We start from the raw sequence: 26,120 nt of genomic DNA, 5'->3' as shown, positions 1-26,120 counted from the left end.
CATGCAGAAAAAGGCTCATCCTAGTCATTGTCTGAACTTACCCTTGCCTAAAAGAAAGGAAAACGTTTCACTCCAGTTGACGTCAGACAGCCATGTTTGCCATTAGAATCAGAATTGTATAGTTGGAAGGGACCACAAGGGTTGTCTAGTCCAACCCCTTGCAATACAGGGATCTTTTGCCCAATGTGGGGCTCAAACACATTGTCCTGAGATTAAGAGTCTCATGCTCTACTGACTGAGCTGTGCTGTCCATCATGGGCAACAAGTAGTTACCACCTTCAAGTTCATGTAGTGATAGGTTCAAACAGTCATGGAGACATGGCTGAGATTGTGTCCTTTGACTATGCTTTGAGTTTGCCCAGAAGCAGAGGGACAATTTTCTGGTGTCACCAACCTCCAGAAAGCTACAATACATCAGCATAGGAAAAACAAGTCTTCTGGAATCAATAGATCACATCCCAAATTGTTTATCCCTTGATGGTAAAACTCATTGCTTATGATACTGAATGGGGCAGGGAAGGGTTTAGTTCTTCATTATGCTGGGAGATTCCAGACTAGGCCCAAGGCTCTGGAAAGGGTTGATGGTCCTGGGAAAAGGCTGAACAGAGCAACTCCACAATTTGCTGATAGAGAAAGGAGACTGAGGATAATGGGAATGGGTAAGTCTCTGGCCATGAACCGTGCAATAAAAATGCAACCTCAGCATGTGAAACCCAAAATGTGTATCAGCTAATCTATGCTGGTGGGGGGAAATTGCGCTGGGCCGCTAATGTGTTTTCAATTAGTTTCTGCCCAGAAGGATAACATCTTGCTATTCAACAGCAGGATCAGAATTGGGGGGGGGGGGGGCTGAAAAAATAATACAGGTCAATGAGACCTAAAGAGAAATCAAAATGCCAAAAGTTAGGCAATGAGTGGGCACGTATCCTCTTATCCAAGCATGAATTTCCCTGTCACAGGCACTCGGCCAAAGAATGCCTGTATGATGGATTGACAGCAGCCCAGCTGCTCTAACTACAGTTTTTCACATCCCTTTTAAAAAATGCTTGAAATTATGAATTAAAGCAAGTATGGTAGAGAATGAACAGCGATAGACTTGGGCTACAGGAGCTTGGTTGGGGTTTAATTGAAAGGGCTGCAGAGGCGATGGCACAGATCACTCTCCCAGTTCTAGAAAAAGTGCATCTCAATCTGGATGAGCTCAAACTGGTGCCAGGGTAAGGGCCAGATGTGCCCCCCCCTGCCCTTGAAGACTACCTATGAAAAAGCGTTGGGCGGGGGGAGGTCCACATGTATTTTTTATCACCAGTATTTATCTGGCTAAGGATCAAATGAAACAGACTAGCAGCAATTGCATGGCGGGCTTAAAAAACAAGCAACTTGGAGGCACACCCACCCACCCCAATCCTTATCAGGGCCTTGACACTTTTGCTCACCTCCTTGCTCCCAACTCTTGCCTGTCTGCACCAGCTATTAATATTGGGGAAAGCTTTTTTCCAGTCCAGATTACAGGTGTGGAAACCCTAGCCTGGCTCAGGACCACAGTGAGGGGCAGAAGGTTAATCTCATTGGCAGGCGAGCTTGGTACTAAGCTGATGTAGATGGGAGACCACACACGAGAAAAGCAGAGGAGTGAGCATAAACAGCAGAGTCACTGCGATGGAGTGGGGCTTGTGGTGGAAAAGGAGGAAATGCAAGCAAGGAGAACTGGATTATTGCAGATCAGTCACAGCCCCTCACTTAAGTATGTGAAAATGAAACATAAGTAGAAGGGCAAAGGACCAACAAGAGCAGAGTTGGCCCCCTTTTTATTGGCCTCATTCCTGAAAGAGGTCAATGGTAGAGCACATGGAACCAGTCCCAGGTTGAATTCCTGATCTCTCCACTTAAAACGATGTGGGATAGCACAGCTGCAAGAGACCCCTGCCAGAGACCTTGGAGAGCTGCTACCAGCCAGAGTTGGCAGCCCCAAACATAATAGGACAATGAAGAATAGCTTTGGTATAAAGCAGCTTCACAGGAGAGCAAAATGTGGTTGAAGTAAACAGCATCATTATCATGTTCATGGTAAAGTGACCTGACTAGTTCACCAAGAACCAAAATCAACCAAATGTTCATGGTAAACTAAGCGACTTCATTCTCGGCAGAAAACAAGCTCAAGTTCTCTATCTGCTCTCCAATCCCTCAGACCACAGCATGAAAGATCTCTATCAAGAACAGCAGGCTGTCGGAAAGGAGCCAATTTTGGCAGTTCTGGTGCATCTACCCATTCCCCTCCTCTGACCAAGCAACTGGTTTGAACAGAAAATTCCCAATTCCAAAAAATATTTATTTATTTATTTTTACAATAGTTGAGGTTAATACTTTTTAATAAAACCTTGGCAGGTATGGCCTGGGCCAGGTCCTTGTGCAAGAGATGTGCAGATTTCCTTACAATACCTTAGCCACCACAGCAAGTGCAGGGTCCTTTAGAGATTACTTTGAAGAATCCTGCGTTTGCTGCCCACTCTTACCCAGAGGTATTTGAGCAGGGACTCCAGGAGGAGAGAAGCTGTGAGAATTCGCCATAGTCAAGAGGTCCTCTCTAAAGTGGTCGTTCTGAGAAGTTGAGACCACTGACTCCTGCACCCATTTGTATGTAGAATAATTATGTCCAATATGTTCTGGTTCTAAGAAAGTATTACGTTCCTTCATAAGGAAATCTTCGTTACTCTGTAGGAAAGTCTGGGCTCGCAGAGAAGCAAATGGTGGGATAAGAAGTCCCATTGTTCCTGCCAAATGTCCACAGCTCTGCTAATCGTCCCCTCCTTCAGTGAATTTTTCCTCATTTGCTTCTTTCTGTCCACTAAATGTTTAGCCGGTATGTGTGTCTTCTTCCCTGGCCTCCATACTGCAAAAGTAACTCCCAAAGAAAAAGAGAGGCATGAAGGCAGAGAGGTGGGTGTTTTTTTTTTAATTAGAGGTCTTCGTAGTGGGTAGATTGTCCTTGACTGCAGTGTAAGAAAAGCCAGATTACAGTGCCTTCCTTCAAGTACGTACTTGTTTCTTTTTGACCTGGGAGCAGAGAACGGATCGTTGCAATTTCTCGGCAATGGTTGACATTGGGTCCCTTTCAACTGCATTTGCAGGATTTCACCACCATATTGGAGAGCTGCTCAACTTTGGGGGTCCTTCCAACGTAGTACAGGATTGTGAGAGGCTCTAGATCCTGAGGCACGCAGCAAGGGGAGGCAGATGCTTCAGGATTCAGTGTATTGTATAGGCCAAGTACCTGGAAAAGCAAGCAGGGGAAAAACAGGAATCTGTTTAGGCCAAAACACAAATTGCCATTAGGCAGAAAACATGCTTTCCCTTCAATGATCTTAAACTGTGTAGCTTACCACACCCAGCTCCGCCACTAACATATTTAACAGCTTGTTAGGCAATATGGTTATTAATTTGCAGCAGCTGAGTGAAGCCCAGCCTGAAGTAAGAAACACGAGTGCAGCCCTGTAGCACTCAGACCTCGACACTGCATTTGAATAAGCAAAGCCTGCTATTTTAAAAACAAAAAACCCTGGGTGTAACCATCCTATGGCCCTGTTTGAATTTCAAGAAAAACAGCTGAAAAAAATCAACTTGCTTTGGCCAGCATCTCCAGATCATGCTGGATTTAATCCAGTCCCTCTCGGATATCTACATTCTCTCCCAGCTTTTTGAATCCTCTACAAATCCAATGAGGTCTCTCTCTGCTCCATCTCATATATTGCCAGAGAGAGAAAGAGGGAGTGCCAGATCAGAGCCCTGGGAGACTGACAGATTCTTCCGCCTCCTCCTTAGTCTTGGATCTGAGCCACTCTTTTAAACATCTAACCTTAGAGCAGTGTTTCTCCCCAAAGGCTGCTGCTTTTCATGCAAGAGGGGTGTTGGTGATTTATGGGGGGAAAGAGTCACAATCTGCTTTTATCCCTGCTAAAAATGCCTCTCTACTGAGGAGTCTGCCTTACTGTAAAAGAACAACAATTTTCCTCGGCCTACATAACCCTGCCCAATGCTAACAATGATGGCACACATTCTAGTCCTCAGCTTCTCCCTAAACTCTCATAAATCATTCATTTTAAGGTTTGAAATGACAAGGGTTACGGAATTCGCCTCTAATGGCTTCTCCATAATGGACACCTTTGACTGTTTTTTCACAGCTTCACCGTGCTGCTGGCACACCTGCATATTACTAGAATTTGACCAGTGAAGGGTTTTCCTCCTTCGGGAATAGGAGCCAGAACTTCCCTTCACTCCTAATAAACAGATCCTCTTACACTGTGTCTTTCCTTAATTATATTTAAACCTTGCCCTGCCCTGTGGGCTCAAGGCAGCTTATGGCAGCTTCATCTAGGTCATATCTATCCCAATAGGGCTCACAACCTAAGTAATAGCATTTTACTGAGCTGCATTGGGGGGAAGAATTGATGTTTTTGAATTATGGTGCTGGAGGAGACTCTTGAGAGTCCCATAGACTGCAAGAAGATCAAACCTCTCCATTCTTAAGGAAATCAGCCCTGAGTGCTCACTGGAAGGACAGATTGTGAAGCTGAGGCTCCAATACTTTGGCCACCTCATGAGAAGAGAAGACTCCCTGGAAAAGACCCTGATGTTGGGAAAGATGGAGGGCACAAGGAGAAGGGGACGACAGAGGACGAGATGGTTGGACAGTGTTCTCAAAGCTACCAACATGAGTCTGACCAAACTGCAGGAGGCAGTGGAAGGCAGGAGTGCCTGGTGTGCTCTGGTCCATGGGGTCACGAAGAGTCGGACACGACTAAACGACTAAACAACAACAATTGGGGAAACTCTCACAATGGCCTCTCTCCATTATAAAGTTTTGCCCTTTCCACATGCTCTAGGAAATGTCTCCCTTGAGACCATAGCACACCATCTGTCATGCACTGGTTTTCTGTCATTTTAGTCTGAGGTTATGACATAACATCAACTTCCTTTAAAATCTTGCTGCTGCCAAGTATATTGCCAGAAAAACACTACCCCGTCTTCCATAGGGCTCTCTTCAGGGATTTCTCTTGTTGGGTCATCAAGGAACAACGGAAGCTGCCTATGCTGTACAGATGCCAACGCAGCTTGACTGAGCAGCTGAGACCAGCCACTAGGGATAACATAGATCTCCTCTACAAAAAGCCACAACCAGGAAATGCTTGCAGTGCTTAGAAATAGGCATCTCTGCAAACTGCACTATGGATTGTAGAATCTACTATGCCACACAAATTCAGGGACATGTACCAGAATCATTGGGGGCAGGGAGTCTGCGGCCTGCACAGGTGAGAGCAAAATTTAAAATATACAACATCTGACCTATCTCAGAAATCAGGATGGGTTTGGATGGAAGGATCCCACTGACTTTTATACGCCTTGCCCTTTCCCAGTTTTCGTTTCCTACTTTGTAGTTCCTACACATCCTGTACCTTACTACATTTATTATGCATATGACTCCTTCCCCTCCTCTATTCCGTTCCCCACCCAAAATATTCCAACTGGAACAGAAGTACATTTATGGTAACTTGCATAATTCATCCCATTTCCAGTATGAAGAGGACATGAGGAAACATGCCAGAGGCAACCAGGTATATTCAGCAGCACAAGAAGAGACAGCCTCAACCAAGACGCATCAACGATTATTCTCAAGTTTGCTCAAAGGCGCACCCATTCTACAGAAAGGCAACTACTGAGGTTGCCATTTGCCAAAGGCCTGAAAGTGAGTACAGAGCTGAGGTGGTAGCTGAACCCAGGACTAAATCTAATTCTCATTCCATGTGAAACTGAATACCTGGGTAGAATACCAACTGCTAGCAAACCACTCTAAACTTTGGTACTGATTCTGAGTGTCTGCAGAGTGCCTTTCCATCAGTCATGCCACACTTCAACATGAGGCAGATCAAAGTCTTGAGCATTATAAAACAAGAAAATAAAAAATAGCTCTAAGAATTAGGAAATGCCATTTCTCTATACAGATTTCCTTCAAACTCACACCCCGAAGGCCTTGTGTGCCTTCTACCGGTACTGGCAACTTCTGTAGCTAAATGTATTGCTATGCTTTCCTTTGAAACACATCAGCGAAGACGAGTGGGGTGGGGTGGGGTCTTGTCATCTGGGCAGCCCTGGACCTTCCTACACTCAGCCCAGGCTTGTGACCTGATGAACTAACACAGCAGTTTGACTTCAACCTTGGAGGGGCACTCAATTGTCTCTTGAGACAGGCGGATGCCAACAACAGTTCTGTGAGCTACTAGAAACTATGCTTTTTTTTTAAGTTGGGGGAGACAGAGCTCCCAAATTCTAGGTTCCCTGCTAATATTAAGGAATTGATGTACCGTGCTGTGAGTTGTGTCTGCACTGCGGAGGTATGGGCAAGGTCCAGAGCAGAAGTTGGCGAAGTATCCCTTGGGTTCGTGGACCCATTTCCAGCCCAGGTCTTGCCGAAAGTCAATGTAGAGGCGACGCACACAGCAGTTTTCCTCCATGTTCCTGGAACAAAAAGGTTTGAAATGGAATCAAGGGCTTTGGAGAAAGAGGAACTTCTCCTCTGCACCATAGTTTTCACTTGTTGCTGGAGGTGCTGGTAGCCCAAACAAGCAGTAGGCCAGACTAGTGACCTAGCAAGCTGGATTTGAAGTCTACCAGCTAAACATGGCAGCCCAAATTAAGTTTTGCTGCCTGACTGGAATTGGTTAAATTTGTAACTACTCGCCTAACAAGTCCATCGGCGAAAGCTCTGGGCAAGGACTTCCTATTGCACAATGGAGTGTTCCCCCGGCCCCCCTCCAAATGGCTCTGGGGGAGGGTCAGGGGAACCACCAAAACAGCACATGGGGAAGGAGTGTGGGTCCTGTGATCAGGCAGGCTGAAATGCCTAGAGCAGGATCAGAAGTGTGTGACCCTGAATTCCTATTTCACCACAACTGAGGGAAACATGGCATGCAATTGAGCTCTGCATGTGCAAAGCAGGAAATGCGAAACTCAAAGGCATCCCTCATTGTCAAGCACCTGGCATGGCCACAATATTTGACTGAACTAGCCACCCCTGCTTTGCATCGGGCTTCCAGAACGTTTCCCCATCCCAGTGCAAACATGAAAACAAAAGAAAAACTAGCCAATTGCCAGCCTTGCAGCTGCCGAGCAAACAGGTGGAGCCACAGTTAACCCCAGGGGGTGAGGTGGAAGGGAAGGAGAGGGATCCATCGCTTACCTAAAGCAGTAATTGGTGTCGAGCGCCCTTTTCTTCCTCTGGCTTCTCAGGGCGGGGCTCCCAAGCCGGTGGGGGGGCAGCATCATCAGGATCAAGTGGGGGTTGTGCAGGTCCTTCTGCTTCTTCAAGCTCCCCAAGTCCCCGCGCCCCACGTGGCTGTCCTCACTCTCAATGCCTGAATGGGAAAGGGGAAGGGGATCAGCAAAACCGCATGGCTGCTCTAGAGTTGCAGCGGAAAATGTTGGAACCCATGAAGGATGTTTAACAGGAGGGCAGCTTGGGAAACTCTCCAGCAGCCTGGCCCCTGTGAGGTTCCTCTGTAAGGACTGCCGCCAGCCTTGCCAGGAGAAATGAGGTGTCCTCTTAGCCTGAAACCAAGTGTTGTGGGTCATTTGCTTTATAATTTGTAAACCGATGGTGGAGCCATTAATCTGCTCCTCTTGTTACTGGTTTCAGTCTCAAGAAAGGCCGAGGAAGATTAATGGCTTAAGGAAGATGTCAGATGACTGGAACTGTGCAGCAGAAGGAATATCCAGGACGTGAAGCCTGTGGGTATTGTGGCCACAGCCCAGGGCCCAAAGCCAGGCAGCTGCTAATGTTGAACCTAACTCAGCCCCTGGCTGCCTGTGCCACCTCAGGCCAGATGCCCAAATTCTTCATGCCCACATCATGACAGCTGGAAACGAGAGTCAAACCAAGAACACATCAGAACCAAGTTTTCCAGAGAGACTTTAACTTCAGCAATGTATCTGCTTCCCATACCTTTATGAAATAAGGCATATATGCAGTGGTGGGCCTACATTTTGGGGGCCCCGAAGCCTGAACTGTCATGGGGGCCCCTTCACAACCAGCAACCAAGAGGCGGGGTAACCACTGTTATCTTCTTCATTGCGGTTGTACCATGGCAGATTACCACACCTTGACAACATCTGTGTGACTGACTCTTAAAACATTGGGACTGTTGACATATATACAAAAAACCAAACAACCTAATCCATTTAAGTCATGCGACTCAAATTGGGTCTTACTGGACCTAAAAAATTTAAGCAATGTGGATTAAAGTTGCTTTTGGGGCCCCTCCAGGATTAGGGGCCCAGTAGTTTCATAGCAGATCCACCCTTGATTATACCGTTTCCCTTCACTTTAGCATTCTGTGCCAGTTTCTCTGTCATAGCCTTTCCCCCAAAGAGTCCTGGGATCTGTTGTTTGGGGGAGGTGCTTAGAATGCTGTTAGAATAATTTATAATAATAGTAATAATTTATTACGGTATTTATACCCCACCCATCTGGCTGGGCTTCCCCAGCCACTCTGGGCTGCTTCCAACAAAATATTGCCTAGCATCCCTCACAGAACCACAGTTCCCAAGATTCCCCACAGAAAGAAGATTACTATTAAACCCATGCATTTGTGCCTCCACACTTCTGAGGTACCCCCTGCCCTCTTATGACAACCCGCTACACAGGTTTATTGCTAAGAAACACAACAAAACCCACACAGAAAGAATGTTTTAAAAACACTCCAATGTAGATGGGATTAATTTCTCCTGGTAGCCCATTTCGCTGCTCCCCCCTCCAAGCTCTCCCTTGTTACCTTTGAACTTGATCTCCAGCACCTCATGCAAGTTCTCCAGGATGTCGCCATTGGACTGGAAGGTGTTACATGGGCAGTGGATGCTGATCTCTAGTCCCAGGTTAGATTCTGTTGGGAGAGAAAGAATTCATGAGAACTAGCAACTTAATGTCCCTGCAATCCAAACGGTTCTTTGGCAATTCCATTTCCTTTGTCCCACCAGTGTTTAATTTCTTTGGAGACAACAGCACTGACATTCTCCTATGTTTTACATGCAGCGAATATGGACTTTTTGCCCAAATGCTGCATTTTCCTAACCAGCTCCATGTTGCTAACCAGCTCATGTCCTGACATCATCCAGGTTCCTAAACTTTGCTCCCCAACATTGGCTGCCAGTGGCAGGAATAGGAAAATGCATAATGTAATGACATTAAGACAGGGAAGATGCTATGGAGAGATATTGGGGGGGGGGCAGGTAAGCAGACCCAGGTTGCTCTTTGGCAGCAATCTCGAAATTTGATTCTATCCACATTCACATGACAGTTTATTCAATTTTTGCAACTTTCCCCTAACTTTTAAGTTCTGCATTACATCTGAGCTTCCACACCACATAAAAGCCATCGCTAGAACTATAGTGGAATATACTGCAAGTTTAGTGCTCATAACTATGTAATTTCCTTCCAGAAAAAAAATCAGTCTGCAAATATTATGAAAATGACTGCTAAACTTGCACTATATTCCATTATAGTTTTGCCATGTTTCACTATACAGTCATACCTCGGTTTGCGACCGCAATCCGTTCCACGGAGCCGGCCACTCCCCGAATTGGCCGCTCCCTGATGCACGCTTCTGCGCGTGCGTGAAGTGTCAATAGAGCGATTCTGCGCATGTGTGTGCTTTGCAGAGCGATTCTGCGCATCCGGGCGCCACGGAACCCGGATGTAAACACTTCCGGGGCCGCGGTGGTCGGAAACCGAAGCGGTCGCAAACGGAGGTTTGACTGTAGTTCCAGAAGCAGTTTTTATATCATGTGAAGGCTCAAATATAATGTGGAAATTAACATTTAAGCAGGATTTTCCTGAATTATGTTTATAATAAGATTTAGAGCCCAATCAGAAAACACACAAAAGAGAGGACTCTTGACACTCAAGGCTCCAGACCTCTGATAATTTGGTGGGAGAAATCCCACAGAACTGATTTCTAAGTAAATATGAACAGCGTTAGGCTGCACTACTCTCCTGTCCTTGCCTTTATATAAATGGTTGAGACTAACAAGAAACTTTCTTTTTGGAATTCTGTACCACAGGTCAGAAATGCCACAAAAACAAAACAACCACAAAACCCTAAATGCTGCAACTGGGGTCTTTGTTGGGAACAGTAACACAGGTTTATCCATTTTACATACGTAATTTCGACCTTGAATTTGCATTGCATTGTCATGGAATCTGAAAGTTCTGGCAAGGGGTGGGGGGAAGAAGCAGTAACCAACATATACTGCGCAAGTGGACATTGCTAGCTGCAGTCAGAGGAATTGTCTAAGGCTCTCGAGGATCAAGCTAGAAGCAGCCATTGGCTCTCAGCACCTGTCTAATCTTCCCAGCTGGTGGCAGCTGCTGAATCCCACATCTTGAATTCTATAGCTGCCAGCATTTCTCCTGCTATTCTCTGATGAATGCCGAGCCCTGCGCCAACTGTTATATTGCACAAGCCGCAAAGCCCTGGGTTAGGTACCTGCTGCTTGTATCTCCAAGCGTCACCTACATCAAAAGCTATGCGACGTGCATGCTACTATTCAGATTAACAGCTTTGCACTACCAATGGTTCAGTCCCTGGACTCTGGCCAAGAAAAATATAAGAAGCGTAAAATCGGCTTCTCCTCCTAGAATTTATTGCCTGCATACCAGCTTTGACTGGCATCAAGATACGACTGTACCTGCAAGGACAGGCCAACTATGAATCAATATTCTTGCCTCAAGATGCCCTCATGCCCAGCAGCTTCTTGTGCTAAACAGGAGCAAATTTCTTGCCAATTCCTCTAAGACAGAGTAGACATCGGCTCAATGTGTGTTGTATGAATGTGCATTTGGGTTTATCATGGGGTGACAGATTTTGCCCAATGTTGTAGCTGACCATTGGTGCACCCCCTTGCATGAATTCCACCTTCGTAAGGGTGTGCCAGTGCAACAAGTGTGCATGTAGACAGGGGCGTCTCAAGCACGTCGGACGCCCTGGCATCATGGTGTGGAGATCACTCCGGCGCCCCCGCCCCGCTCCATTTCTTGCCGCGGTTGGTGGGCAGGCGCAGTGCGCAGCATGGTTTCCGCACGGTGCCCCCGTACCGGGCCAGCGCCCTGGCGCCCCGTGCCACCCAGAATACCCCTAGAGCTGGCCCTGCATGTAGACTAGAGCATGGCCTCTACATGCTAAATCTGAAAATGGAAGTGTTACAGCGGTGCTGGTACGACAGTGGTGAAGCCTGCCAATGGTGACATCTGACAGGATCTCTGCTTCAGGCTCTTATTTTTTCTGAAATGGTATGTCCCCTCAACTTTCCCGAACATTGTTGATTTAAAACAAACAAACAAAGAGTCATGATGTCACAAAAACATGGCAACTACCAGTGAGGGCTTACATTTTTCTTTTAACCCACAGTGCCCTGGAATGACAGAACTTCAAGGGCACGGCATTTTGAGAAAACAAAGATGGCAGCTGCAGAGGGGCCATCTGGTGGCACTTTGTCAAGATCTGATGGCACTTTGTCAAGACCCCCTCACAACCCTGGCACAGCTCTGAGGGGCTTGTGGTACCACCGAATCAGTGGCACTGGCTTACTGACAGTCTCACGCCAGCAACCTCCACCTGCAGTCAGGATACCAGTTGCCCATGAGACCTTTGTGGCTGGGTTCCCCCACCCATCTGACCTTCCCAACTTTCCTTGGGCTAGTTTTGTCTACCCTCTGTGCAATTCGTTGTGCACAACAGCAGAGTCAAGCAACAGAGTTGGCAGTAGCTTGGCAAGAACAGCCACAGAAGCAGTGGGGGGCCACTCTCAACTTACAAGTATGGGACTCCCTTACAAGTCAGTTGCCTTGATTTTTTGTAGCATGGACGGGATTTCTCCCTCTGATTTTGGCCTTTCAGTCTGTTTATCTAAGAACTGGAGCAGGTTAATGAACTACTTGAGAAATGGACAAAACTATCAATCAGCGAACTCTCTGAACAGCATTATTACTTAGGATGATGGAAATCCAGTGAAGTGTTTTGCTCAAAAGCATCCTTCCCCCAGAGAAGTTAATTACTCATATATCTGAAGCTGCTGAGAAATCTGTCAGAATGCTTACCTCCTCACAAAATAGAATGAATTGATGACAGTTATTACTGGTTAAATTTAGACTCTTTTGTCTGCTTCACAGATGCTGTAGTCACTGAGTGAGCATAATAATAATAATAATAATAATAATAATAATAATAATAATAATAATTTAATAATAATTTATTATTTATACCCCACCCATCTGGCTGGGCTTCCCCTGCCACTCTGGGCGGCTTCCAACAAACATTAAAATACATCAAATATCACAGATTAAAAATCTGCATCAAAATGGTCATTTGCATGTCTGAATGGCTTGTAGAGCTGTTGGACTATAACTGGAAAGACTCGGGTTCAAATGCCCACTCAGCCACCAAGTCAATAGGTAACCTTCAACTGGCCATTCCCTCTCAATCTAACTTACCTCACAGGGATAAAGAAGAAAGATATGAGGATAAAGAAGGAGGTTTATGCTACTCAGAGCCCCTTGGAGGAATGGGGAGGTCGAAATAAATATGACTGAATGCCACAGATTTCATGCCAAGTGCAATGCCTTTCTCTGAGGTCAATATCCTCTTTTTAGCACTCCCTATTTTGATTTGTATTCCCTTTCCTTGATTAATTGCAAATATGTACTATATTTCTTGTTCTCATTTACATTACTTATTAACTGAGTAATAATAAACTTCACAAAGCCATTTACACCAAATTATTATTAAATTATCAATAACAATTATACAACAAAAATGGGAAATAAATCTTGTCTGAAAGCTTATTTCTGCCGCAGCTTGCCTCCCCCTCGGGGCAAAATATAACATCTTGCATTCATTTTGTTGGGGTAGACAGACAGAGGGTCAGGAAACTCTAAAAGAAAAATGGACAGTGGAAACAATTTAAACATTCTGCTGTGAATGGCGAGTAGTTCACTCTCGGTGACGAGTAATTGACAGACATGTCTGTGTGACCACCTGATCCAGACAAAGAGGGTCCCTGAACCTGCTTCCTAATGCACTCACCTCTATGCAAAAGCCATTCTCGCACTGTGTCCGTGACATCGAAGGACAGCCACTCGGGGGAGCCCCGCGTCATCACATTCCGGCCACTGAGGTAGCGCTGCTTTGCAATGTGCTCATCAGGCTTCAGGATCTGCATCGGGAGGAGACACGCAAGACCCCCTGCTCAGTTCAGCAACAAGTGTGTCTTCCCAAACTAGAACGGACTAGGACAATCCTCTCCATACAAACATTTGCACGCTTCCTGTGTGTTACCAATTTGCTGGATACGAAGGCGATGAAGCCCAAGAACGCATCGAAATAGTTGCTGCTCAATGCAGAGGAGAATCCCTCCGAGTTCTGTACATTCTTTAGACAGGAAGAAGTGAAAATATACAGGAGGACACACGAGGATTGACCGGGTGTGATGAAACGCAACAAGGAGGCCAGTCAGAAACCGAAGGCTGATCTGCTGCGCAACAGCTAGGCAAGTGGCAGCTAATCGGATGGAAAACTGCTGGAAAATTCCACATGTGCTGTCTCCTTGCGCATGGGCCAGCTGGTCTTGTGCCACTGCTTACAGGATTCTGCTTCCAGCGTGTCACCACAAACACTCAAAAAGCAATGCTGGCAAAGAAGGTACTAAGGGTCCAACTAAACATCGTACAGGCAACTCCCCATTTATGTGAGGGTTACGTTCCAGGATGATGGGAATTGTAGTCCAAAAACAGCCAGAGACCCAACTTTGGGAAACCCTGAGTCCTAATGTATGTAAGGAAATAACAGAGCATTGGAACATATACAATGTTCCAACGCTCTATTGTTTCTTTAATTACATCAGGCTATTCCCTGAAGTACAACAGTGTTTGTTTTAAATGCGGGAGTTAAATAAGATGTAGAAAACAAATGTGAAAATGGGAGGAGGATGGAGATTTACAAAACACTCCCCTAATGCTACAGCTTTGCACATTTCTTCCCCTCCCACATTTCTTTTTTGGGTGCAGAATATTGTAACACCATTATGAGAAATAACATTAAATGGTGTTCAATAACAGAGGATCCCAGTTGTTAGCATTTATATTTTGGGGGTGGGGCGGCAACTAGACACTTCACTCTGCCCCAGCATTGAGCTTGCTCACCTGAAAGAGTTCAATGCGCTGCTCTGTGCGTTTCGAACTGAGGTTTGGCACTCGCAGGACCCGAAACTCAGCCCGGAAGAGGTTGGTGCTGTTCTTCTCAGCCGAAGACACGTTGAAACGGAACAGGTTGGAAGTTACGCCTTTCGGGCAGTAAGTCAGTTCATCTTAAGAGAAAAAGAAGGAACCGAAATAACCTATTAGCCAGGATGGCCCATAATCCAACAGATGAGAGGATCTCAGGCTCATAAATTCAGCACTTGGTGACAGCGTTATTAATAGCTGAGATGGTCTAGCTGCGCCTTGATTCTTCTCCCTAAACTGTAGATGCTTTTGCAGGAGAAAAATCCCCATTGCCTTCAGCATTGTCATGGTAGACAGTGGTTTTGCTATGCTGGCCTGAAGGAATCAGTGGTAGCTGATGCCAGGGGAGGAGACTTACTGCTGGTGGAGTCAATGGCAGGCAGAGCCAACTAATTCTCATTTTATTACCACCCCTTCCCTGCTGGTTCTGCCTGGGCAAGACTGAGACTAAGCAGGAGGAAACTGACAGCCAGGGCCACCCCCTGTTGGCAAATGGGGGCAGACTGTGTTTGGTGGCACAGTGCCCTGCTCACTCTAAAGGACCAGCCTCCGCTGCAAGGAATAAACCATGGGTAGGCAACCTAAGGCCGGGGGCTGGATGCGGCCCAATCGCCTTCTCAATCTGGCCCACGGAGGGTCCAGGAATCAGCATGTTTTTACATGAGTAGAATGTGTGCTTTTATTTAAAATGCATCTCTGGGTTATTTGTGAGGCATAGGAATTCATTCATTTTTTCCCTTCTTCAAAATATAGTCTGGCCCCCCACAAGATCTGAGGGACAGTGGACCGACCCCCTGCTGAAAAGGTTTGCTGACCCCTGGAATAAACCAACAAACCATATGTTAAATTCAAGAACTTCATTGAATTACAATGCACTGAATTACAATGGCTCAATAAAACATATCATTTTGCCCATAGCTCCGTTCCTGGCAGTAGCTCAGGGGTATGGATGGTCTCCCGTGTCTCACGGAAGAATCACTTGGATACACATAACAAAGGTGAGGGGAATGCACCATCGCAGTCTCCAATAGGCACTTGACCACCCAAGTTCACTACCAGACTGGAAGAGGAAACAGGGACACCCAATAAGAAGACAGTGGTTTCTACAGACTTGGGGGATTCCCTAGGTATGCACGAGTATATATAGTTGTACATATGGCACAGGATCGCCATTACTTTGGAAATGCAAATCTTTCACACTCTTACATGCTTACAGCCACAAACCCTGTTGCAGAACCAATAAAACCACAGCAAACATGCTTAGGGCATCAAGTGTGAAATAGTCGCATGTAGTCACCAAGTCACAGGTAGTGTGGAAGGTAGCTGTGGCTTCTACTGAGCTGCTATTCCTGTAAGTGGATTAACAATTCTCGGCATCAAGGAACAATGAAGCCCTGTGTCCCAAGCACATGACATTCACTACTAAAACACTGGTTGCATTTTAGTTTTCTCTCTCTTATACTGCCCATTCGTTTGTTTCTTTAAACCAGGGGTCAGCAACCTTTTTCAGCTATGAGGAGGGGCTGGACTATATTTTGGAAAAAAAATGAATGAATTCCTATTCCCCACAAATAACCCAGAGATGCATTATAAAGAAAAGCACACATTCTACTCGTGTAAAAACACCAGGCAGGCCCCACAAATAACCCAGAGATGCATTTTAAATAAAATCACACATTCTACTCATGTAAAAACACCAGGCAGGCCCCACAAATAACCCAGAGATGCATTTTAAATAAAAGGACACATCCTACTCATGTAAGAACACACTGATTCCCGGACTGTCTGTGGGCGGGATTGAGAAGGTGATTGGGCCACATCCAGCCCCCGGGCCTTAGGTTGCCTACCCCTGCTTTAAACTCATTCCATCCCCAATGCTTGGGACAAGCAACAATTGTAAAACTTATAAAGGATAGATGTTTACATGCATAGGAAAGCAGGAGTGAAAAACCTGGAGTTGTTGGTTTTTTTGAGGGGTGGAGGGTAATCTGTCAAGGACCGCATGCTGGTGGGAGACAAGGCTGTGGGCAGGATCAGAGGCAAAAGTGGATGGGGAAACTCCTTCCCTCCCACCTTCCCTCCTCTCTCTCTCTCCCTCCCTTCCTCTTTCATTCCTGCCCATCCAGCTTCTGGGGGATGGCTAGATTGTTTGCAAACAGCCACATGAATTTGGGCAGAGGCTAAAGGCTGCAGGTTGCCTGTCCCTGTAGTAAAACATGGCCAGTTGCACCCTGGCCACCAAAGTCGGACTGGAATATTTAGAAAGACCAGGGGAGGGTTGGGCGAGGTTCTTAGTTCACACACATGCAGAGGCGGCTTCCCCAGAGGCACACAGCTGTGGTGTTCTCAGCTGCCTTTGACAAGCATGCCTGGCCCTTTGGGAAGCCTGCCACGCTGAGGCTAAACATGGACCGCAGCCACCCGTTCTCTCTTTGCGATGCACTACTGTCCCAGGGATGAAATGCAGGGCGTGTTTGTGTGCATGTGTAGGGAACTTCCTCTTTTATCACCATCTGGAACAAGGATGTGAGGCTGCTCCTAAAATATCGGGTCTGCTTTCCTATCAGAGCTAAGCTCTCCTCCTCCTGCTATCTCACTTCCCCTGCTGGACCAAAGTCCTGGAACAGGACAAATACTTGCAAGGTATCTGGTGGATGGTTGGGAGCCAGAACAGTTTCCTGTGTGTGTAAGCTCAGATTTGCCTGTATCAATCCTGAAACCCTCCATGGAATAAGGCTCTCCCTGCTTCCTGAGGGAGAAAGACGGGGAGGAGACTGGCTTTGGCTCTGCATTCATTCTGAATCACCACCTGGCAGAGGGACAGAGCCATGGGAAAGTTGAACATCAGCCACCCCTCTTTTTTTCTTTTCTTTCAAGACATGGGGCCGAATCCATTGCTCAGGCAAGTGGCTGGAGCACCACAGACTTCTGCAAGGCAGATCACTGCTTTCGCTATGGCTAAATTTCAACCCCATCTTTCTCCCTGTGATCCAAGTTCAGCGGCGTCTCTTGGGATGAAGACAACTTGGTCCCAAAAGACCAACAGAGGTGACACCTCTGCCCATGGAGTCTGTGGCTCAGCTCTTATCACTGTATTGTGGAGATACACAGTAACAGACTGAGCACGTATACCTGCCCGGTAGACTAAAGCCATTTTGCCAGAGCAGCCCAGTTCTACCTGGCAGCACCTCTCCACCAGCTTCTTCTGAGAGTCTCGCCACCCCTTCCACCTTTGTCTTGGCCTGTGCTTTCTCTCTCTACACCCAAGTACACTGCTCTAGCATTTGGAATAGGCTCACCTTGGGCCAACCACTTTTCCATGTCTCACTGCTTCCTCCTTTCCTCTAGATAGCATTCCCCATGGCTTTAAACTTCATGAGCATCAGCACAGCTGCATGATGCATGGCAGGGAGAAGCCCAGCAGCTGCCATGTTTCCTCTCGCAGCAAATGAAGGGGGGGGCATATCTATTACAAAAGGAGCTTGACAACCTCCCCTCCATTTCCCCAGCTTCTTCGTAGTGATTTACGGGTTCCAACTTCCTATTTACGGCGAGTCTAACTTTAATCAAGAGCATCTTGGGGCAATGGCATGGTCCTTCTGCATCAGATGTGTGGAGTCAGTGGACATCCAGATCTTGATGGGCTACAACCAAGCCATGCTGCTTGGTGTGATGGGAGCTGGAATCCAACAGGATCTGCCGGGTCATAGGCTCCGATTCACCATAAATGTAGATCCATTATTAATGGTTATTGACACCTTTCTTTCCCTCATCCATTTAGATGAATTATTCTGACTTTTAAAAAAAATATCATGACATTAATCATGTAACTTTTATGCAGTGCTTTGGTCAAATGAATATCGGGAATCATTCACTTCGACAAATGAATCTAGCTGCATTGGCACCTTAATACCTTATTCCAGCATGAAACAACAGGACTGGTTCACATGTTGTTGTTTTTTGCAGTCGTTATACCCAAATACTTGTGGGAATGTAATGTGTGAATATGTTACTGTATATTCCTGAATGGCTTCGCTACCAGTATGCAGGTAGATAGAACAGAGGAGATGCTATGTGCCCCTGCCACTCGATAACATTTCAAGCAGTCTCCTCTAAAGCTCCCATTTGGTTTTGGGTGCAAGGACTTCCCTGGACCCATTCACAACAGCTATATTTTCCCAAATTGTTTTCAGAAGGATCATTCAGAGAACTGATCCTGAAACTGGAGTGAGCAAATTGGCTCTGGGTTTGGAATTTACATCATCAAGAAGAGGCAGGACCCACTGAGCAAAATACAGAAGTGGGTTAATGGAGCGAGAAGGAGCTGCAGAAATCTCCTTCACAGCTGGCGGGAAAGTTACTGCTTCCTAAGATTTTGTTCAGGACATTGTAGTCCAGTTGCTCTCAATGGCTGGATCTTCCTCAAGTCTTCTGTTTTCCCTACTGATGTAATCTGGCTCTGTACACAAACAGAATAACAGAACCAGGTTTTAAACCAGCAGGGTTGGTTTGCTTTCATGGGAGAAACAGAGAGCGCTGAGATGAGTTTTACACTCTTGTCAGATGTTGAAAAAAAATTGGGTCCTGACTGCTCTTCCCTGGAGAGTTGATGTGGAGCAGCTGGATCAACTGTCAAGGTGTTTAAGATGTGCTCTTCCACCTACTGCATGCTCTACCGGCGTATTTGAAAATAATGTTGAAGATTACAAAACTCCAGCCAGTCTCCAGTCTAGGTAGGCGCTGCCCCTCTGGAACTTCTCGCTGTACTGGGAAGCTGGGCAAGAATAACAATACAGATGATGGTTGGCTGTCATCGCAGCAATGGCATTGCAACAGCAGCGCTAAGAAAAGCTGATACCTCCTGACGTGACTCCACATCTGCATAGGCTCAGCCTCTAGGACTCCACATTACCACCCCTCCATGTGAGGAGACACAGATGCACAACATCTGCTTAGCATCTGCATCTTTGTGGAGCCTCCTGAGCACCTTCTTTTTCCCTGCCACTGATAAAGAGGATCTGGCTGCTCTACTGTGCTTCCTTCCTGTTAGTAGCTCAGCCACCATCTCCTCTGCATCTGGAAGAGGCTGCCCTGTTACTCCAGCTTTTCCCACCTCCTTTTCCTCATCCTCCATGCTTCCCCTCGGCTTGCTCTCTGGGCCGCCCCCAGTTGTTCTTCTTAGACTCCATTTGGAGACTTGGGGTAGCACCCAACCATAAAAGATCCTACTCCTTCTCCACCGCATGCCCTCAACACAGGGAGAGGAGAGGTGGGGGAATTTAGTTTCTGCAGTCAAAAGTCCATGCACTAGCATGCATCTATTTTGTTGGATGCTGGCTTTGGTTCCCCTCTTGAAAAGGAAAGTGCGTAGGTTCACATGGAAAGCTCTCTGTGTAAAGTGGCCCCTCACATGGTATGGCCACTTCCACCATGCTAACACAAACCCTCTTTGTTGAGGTGGGGATAGTGCTGGTTGGCAAAGCTGGTATTGCCCAAACTGTGTGGGGAGCCACTTGGTAAAAATGGTTTCCTGCCTGGAAAGACATCCACACTGTTTTGTTTTTGTGCAAAGCTCCTGCGTTACTCAGATCAGGCGACCACAGTGGTGTGTTGGGGCGGTGGACAGAGTGGATCTGAGCCAAAGGGCTTCAGTGGCTGAACATTTCCCCTTACATTCCCCTTACGGCTGCAAATCTAAGTGTGGGTTGAACAGTTGTGGCTATGCCTGATCATGCCCACCCCTCCTTGCCACATGCCCGCTTCGCCAAACATAACCCAAATCCACTCAACTCGGCTTACCTCACTTTGCCTAGTGTTCATGTACCGGTATGTGTGCATGTACCCCACAAGGAAGAACTCTTGCCCTGTATTTGTGGTGACCGCTACTCACATATGGAACATTTTAATGTATCTGCTCAGCCCTTCAAGGATACGTTTTGGCTTCCAAGCCTCCTAACGCTTTTTCTCTCCCAATCCTGAAGTACGTCCCTCCCCGCTCTCCCTCTCAGTCTCTCTTTTCCCACTTCCTTCCACCCCTCCTACTTTAGTTTTCTAGACATTGGCTCTGTTTCCTGTTCATTGGCTGGATTTGGGGCTGATGTTATTCCAAGACACTGAGAGCTGGCTCAGCTCTGGCTTGCCCTGGTGCCAACGCTGCTTCGGCTTCTTCACCTGCTGGGAGGGGGCTCTTCCACAGCAAGTGCCTGCCTTCCATAGCTCAGGGTTTCAAAGCAAGTTAGCCTTCTGCCAGCCTTTTCCTGGGGCGCATTTACTCAGATGCCAGGCTCGCTTTCTTCAATGGGACTTGCTCCCAAACTGTGCACAACATCGAAGCCCGTATTGTTTGGGCGCCTGCCTTTGAGCCACATTTCCACATCTCCTCCAACCTCTTCCCATTGATCAACATCCTGAAAGATACTCCTGCCATCCTCCTCCGGTTGCTGCCTTCGGCACCCCTCCCTCAACAGCACTTGGCCTCATCCTTCTTCCCACCCCCAAACCGCTCTGCTGTAATTCAAGAGCCCACGAGGACACCTAATGGCAGCAAAAGGAAACATGGCTTTTGCCAGGATCTCACAGCCCCCAGATGATTGGAAAACCTGCCTATGCACTCTAAGCGTTTGCCAAGATTCCAGGCCCAGTTTTGAAAAGTGTTTACTGCGGGTACAAAAAACATGGATACATATGAACAAAAGTCAATGTACAGAGAGCGCACAGCTTACATGTAAATCAGCCAGACCCACACTTCAGTACATCTGCCACAAATTCACAGCCAGATGCATTTCATTCTCTCACTCGAATGCTTCCCCCCCACTTCAACCTGGACACACAAACATTCCTTCCTGACTCATGGCTGCTTAGGATATACGGGTGCATCCAAAACATACACTGGCAACACACACAAGTCTTTGCAAAGACAGACAGTGCATCTAATGCTAGATTAGCTGAATAGCTGATAATATGTGTGCAAGGCTGTCCATATGCAAGGACAGCAACAGCACAACTGCCTTGGCATACACTCACAGCACATGCACTGCAGTCAGTGGTGCAATGGGCAGCTGTTGCCAACCTCTTGGCTGGACAGGATTCTGCATCCTAGAGAAAAGGCATTTCAGCTGCCAAGGCACTGCCTTCCTGATTTCAGCAGCTCAGGCAGAGAAATTCTCTCCATCCCTGCAACCTGGAACCCCCAGGCATTTATGAGAACCAGAATAATCCAGGGAACCAAGCCTTGGGTCTTCAAACCTGGGTTCAAATCCCAGCGTACCCATGTAACCGTACCACTCTGCCTCAACTTTCCATCCCTAAAATGGACTTAAGAGTAACCCAAGTCAGATGTGCTCACCCAATCCTCTCCCCACCTTGGAGCTTTTAGTTGCATAGAAACATCTTTTCCAAGCTACCTGGGCAGCCTCTGAGGATCTGATTTTCCACTGTGAATCTTAGGCATCAACCCCCCCCCCAACAAAAGCCCTTTCGGGAACACAGGATTCAGGACTTACTGTGCTCCGGGAAGCCTTGGATCATGTCAAACTTGTGGATCTCCTTGGCATAGTACTCAGACTCGGTGTTGTCCTGGGAGCAGCTCTCCTCCTTCTCCTCCTCCATCTCTTCCAGGAGCTCCCGGGTGCTGTTATACAGAGCCAGGATCTGGTAGGGCACGTGGCTCGGCCCCAGAGTCTCCGGGGGGCTGGTGAGGCGCAACTTGCTCAGGATCTGGCCCCGGATGGCCTCCACCCTCTTCTTCTTGATGTGCTCCAGGTCCAGCGTCGTGCAGGAGGACAGCGACAGGCTGACGGTGGCCAAGCTCAGCAAGGAGAGGAGCAGCAGAGCCCTGTGCAAGTGCATCTTCAGGCGCGGTGACGGCAGGGAGCGGGGAGAGGAGGAGGAGGAAGCGGCGGCGGCAACGGCGGCGGGACGCCCCCTCGGCGGAAAGCGCGCGCGCGCAAAAGGGCGCCGACGACGAGGCGGATCCTGCAGGCTGGCGGCGCTCGGCGAAAAGGTGCATGAAGGAACTCCCCGGCCGCGGGAGCGAGGGGGGACTTCTAGGAAGAAGCGCGGGCAGCACTCGGGCAACAGGAGCGGGAGGAGGGAGTGGATCGGCGCCTCGCCCTGCCGGGGTCCCTCTCCATGAGTCCGAAGGCGCACAGCGGCCGTCGAGGGGGGTCCAACCGCCGCGCCTGCGCGCCCCCGCTGCACCCCGGGCTCACAATTACGCGGGGCGGCTCGGCTCCGGAGCCAGGAGCCCTGGAGGCGCAGCCGGGAGCGCACGTGTCAGGCGTGCCCGGGAGAGCACTTGCGGCGGCCGGCGCGCCCCGCTCATGCCTCCCGCTTAGTCGCCATTCCCCCGCCAGCCGGGCCGAAGCGGAGGCGCTTCACGAGTTGCGCCTCGGCTTCATTGGCGCCGTCGAGGAAGGGAGAAAGCGGGCGCCGTCGCGGGAGACCCGCTGGCGCTGGCTGAGCTGGTCGCCGGCCGGCTGCCTGCCTGCTTGTGCTTGCGTCTCTCTCCGCCGTCTCCAGGTGCCAGGCGGCCGTCTCCTTCCCCTTGGTCCGCCTCGCCCCTTCTCCCCACGGCTCCCCTCGAGCTCGACGGGGCTCCCCGGCGCCGATCCCCCTTCGCGTCTCTCTCTCTCTCGCGCCCCCCTGTCCCGCCGCCGCCTCCTCCTCTTCCTTTGCGCGCCCTCACAAAACACACTGCCTCTCTCTGCTCCTCTCGTCTGAAATTTTATACCTCCCTCCCATGACGTCTCTGGGACGGGCAAAGGGGGAGCGAGCGAGGGAGCTCTCCCAGCCCAGCCTGCGCGTCCAGCACAGTTCTAAATGTGTTAAACAGGCGCGTCCTGTGGAAAGGCCCGCGGGGGAGGGGGGGATACGTGCACACAGGCATATTGACGCCCACGTACTGCGCTGATTTAGGGTGGGGGTGCTTGTCTCTCCAGGCCCTGTTTCTCGCGCATGATCTGCGGTTCCGGGGAAAGGGGGCATCACAAGTTTTCTCATGTATGCTGCCAACTCCCCCCACCTCCGAATGAAAGGTTGGCCAGAGAATTCCGCTTCTGACCGCCAGATTCATGAATCCAGACCAACCACCCTCTCACCCGATGGTGGCCGCCCCCGATGGGAGCCTCAACCCCACGCATTTGGAGAAGCGCCCACAATTCTGTCCGGGTCGTTACCAGCAGATAGGGTTTAAAGGATGTGTGAATGGTGACAGTTGCACCCCGACCTTCATTGCAGAGTTTTACAGGATTGGGGGTGGGGGCGCAAGAAGTCCCCCTGGTTCAAACGGAGTTGAGTTCTTGGTGCGCTGCTGAGGACCGCAGCCTTGCTCGCAAGGAAACTTGACGGAAACCAATGGGATGATTGTAGGATGGATGGGTTGTGGCCGAATTATGTAGTCCGAGTCCGGATTTTTCCCTGGGAATGACCAAATGCCAACAGGGGGGGGGAACCTTGGTATCAATCCTTCAATCACTTTTCTTGCCAATGTCTTACCTGAGAGTAAGCCCCGTTGAATTCAATAGGGCTTACTTCTGAGCAGACATGGTAATTACGTCTGTGCCAGAAAACAATAACTTCGTGATGGAGAGACATCAAGGTTTGATCTCGCAAAACTGGCTATACGCAATCTGGCGAGTTTATTCCCCCGGTTCTGCTTTCCTTTTTAAAATATTGTACACCTTCGAAGGGGAGGTTGTGAGTTGAGGGAAGAGGCTGAGGCTTGTGCACTTCTTAGACCTGATCAAGGCGGGCCCCGCTTCATTTATTTTACAAACATCTCCGGAGGCTGAGAGTCAAGAGTAACGAAGGCAAGCGAACGGTGCCCTCTGGCGGACAAGCTGCGCCGGTGAAGTGGCTGCCAGGCGTCCTTGTTTATATTTGGAGCGATTTCCAAGAAAGCTTGTCCCTGAGCCGAAAAAAGTGTGGGTTGGGTACTTGGCGTAGTGTCCGCCTCCCAGTTATTTCCAGCTACTAAACAGCACATCGAAAGTTAAAGCTTACCTAATGTGACCTTTCCATCATATGAGAAATCTTTGTAGTTGCTACAGAAATAGCACACCTGTTGCACGGTTTTAGGAACTCTTAGGGTGGAAAAATGCCAGAAATTATTTCTTTAGAAAGAAATAAGCACAAGTGAGATGCATTTGTTTTAAAATATTTGTATGACACTACTGTAAAATAATGTTCAAAGTGGATTACAAAATGCAGCATAAATGAACAACAAAAGCATGATAAAATTTAGTTTAAAAGAAAACAAAAAAAACACAAATATGGGATGGAGGAGGCAGGGAGTCATAAGTAATAATTCTGTTTATTCTTCATTTTCCAAAATGAAGGGCTTAATAGCGCCTTAATTATTAACATGTTCCATCAACTTTTTGGACTAGAGCCCACTTTAACAGATGCATCCGATGAATGTGTTCAGCTTCAGTGTGATAGAATACCCTTGGTCTGTTGGTTTGTTTCTGCTGCAACAAGCCAACAGCTGGAAATGGCTCAAATGAGAAGTGCTGGCTAGCCCTTGAAAGCTATACTTTGTGCTTAGGAAGCCTGGTCTCTCCAGAAGTCCCTTTTATTGCACATTCATGATGATTGGTGCTCACGATGCTATCATGGTGGTCATATAAACAATCCTTTTTTCGATAGTTTGCTTCTGTGAAGTTTTTTGGGGTCGGTCACAGCGCTTCGTTTCCAGCCGACGCCTATTGCACGACTTTTGAAATCCTGTAACTTTTAATACCACAAGTGCTCTGGTTTGTTATTATTCAGTCTTTTTTCTGCCCTAGCCCCGCCTGACAGGGATGATGTGACAAGCATTACGGAAGCCTTTAAGAACAAACTAAAGCAATGTCCTTCCACCACGAACGCCCCTTTGTCTTGTGTCCATAACAATGTTGGCAGAAATTGAATACATAATGCACGTGTACGTGGAGTGTGTCTAAGGTAGTTTCTCAGTTTCTAGGGAGAGGCACTCGGGACTGGCTTACAGGCTCTCCTTTCTTCGTCGTATTCGCAGTACTGTAGATTTCAGGGCAAAGCCCCGAACCATTCTTGAGGATTGTTAACCGGAGAGCGATCAATTGCATGCAGGGACTCTCAGGCATCCGGGCTTGCCAGGCGCTTCCGACGTTAACAAGCGGACAAAATATTGCGGCTCCAGGAGGCGCTTAGCTTGTTGTTTCGGGGTGGCGGGGGAAAGTTGCTGCCGGGTGAGATCCGGGGAGATGGAAGTAAAGGGCCCTCCCTCGCTCCCCGCGTGCTGTTGGACTACAACTCCCACCGTCTTTAGCCAGTTTAGCCAAAGGTCAGGGATGGCGGGAGTTGTAGTCCAACAACCTCCAGGGACCCTATAAGGTTGAACAGCACGGGGGCTGTGGAGGACTACAGAAAAGGTTGCGGTCCCTTTAAAGGGAAATCAGTGGTTGCTAAGGACGCGCGCGGGGGCGGGACTTTCTCCAGGAAGTGAGCGGCTCGGTCTGAAAGATGGACGACGACTTGGAGCTGGACGAGGAAGTCTGCAAGGGGGTAAGAAGACGAAGAAGAGCGGGTCCGAGTTGCCATGGCGACGGAGAGGCCTACCGGCTGTCCTAACGTCCGGCGCTCCACGCGCTGCCTTTTGCCCTGTTCCCCCGATCTGCCGGAGGGGAGGACCGCCAGCCGAGGGCTTTGGTTGCCCGAGGCAACAGCCCTCCTGGTGGCCCCTTCCCTGTTTTATAGCGGAGAGTGGGGGGTGGTGGTGAGGTGTTGATGGGCTGCAACCCCCAGAGTCGCTGGCCATTGGTGGGAGCTGGAATCC

General features: G+C 48.2%; 3 protein-coding genes across 3 annotated transcripts in view; 2 read left to right on the top strand and 1 right to left on the bottom strand.

Moving 5' to 3' along the window:
• Positions 1 to 26,120, top strand: part of FLVCR2 (FLVCR choline and putative heme transporter 2) — a 228,292-nt gene that overhangs the window by 173,010 nt on the left and 29,162 nt on the right. The gene's annotated exons all lie outside the window — the stretch shown is intronic.
• Positions 2,324 to 22,583, bottom strand: TGFB3 (transforming growth factor beta 3). Its single transcript, XM_035108132.2, has 7 exons — positions 21,826 to 22,583; positions 14,243 to 14,406; positions 13,128 to 13,257; positions 8,823 to 8,930; positions 7,232 to 7,406; positions 6,357 to 6,510; positions 2,324 to 3,271 (listed from the first exon to the last, which is right to left on the bottom strand). Exons 1-7 carry the CDS (start codon positions 22,169 to 22,171, stop codon positions 3,113 to 3,115), a joined length of 1,236 nt encoding a protein of 411 aa, XP_034964023.1. The 5' UTR covers positions 22,172 to 22,583; the 3' UTR covers positions 2,324 to 3,112.
• The window catches only part of IFT43 (intraflagellar transport 43), a 45,197-nt gene continuing 44,842 nt past the window's right edge, over positions 25,766 to 26,120 (top strand). Inside the window, exon 1 of the mRNA XM_035108145.2 lies at positions 25,766 to 25,849. Within this exon, the coding sequence (XP_034964036.2) occupies positions 25,808 to 25,849 (42 nt within the window). The 5' untranslated portion in view covers positions 25,766 to 25,807. The remainder of the gene's footprint in view (positions 25,850 to 26,120) is intronic.

The sequence above is a fragment of the Zootoca vivipara genome, chromosome 1 (genome assembly GCF_963506605.1).
Source record: "Zootoca vivipara chromosome 1, rZooViv1.1, whole genome shotgun sequence".
NCBI lineage: Eukaryota > Metazoa > Chordata > Lepidosauria > Squamata > Lacertidae > Zootoca > Zootoca vivipara.
This window is presented reverse-complemented; position numbering and strand designations above follow the sequence as displayed.

What these genes read in the sequence shown, in the direction of transcription:
- TGFB3 (XM_035108132.2), bottom strand. Translation starts at nt 22,171, where the DNA reads ATGCACTTGCACAGGGCTCTGCTGCTCCTCTCCTTGCTGAGCTTGGCC. An exon ending in AGCGCATTGAACTCTTTCAG is followed by an intron (nt 13,258 to 14,242) that starts GTGAGCAAGCTC and finishes CTCCCGATGCAG; the next exon opens with ATCCTGAAGCCTGATGAGCA. An exon ending in CAGACACAACTCACAGCACG is followed by an intron (nt 3,272 to 6,356) that starts GTACATCAATTC and finishes TTGCTTTTCCAG; the next exon opens with GTACTTGGCCTATACAATAC.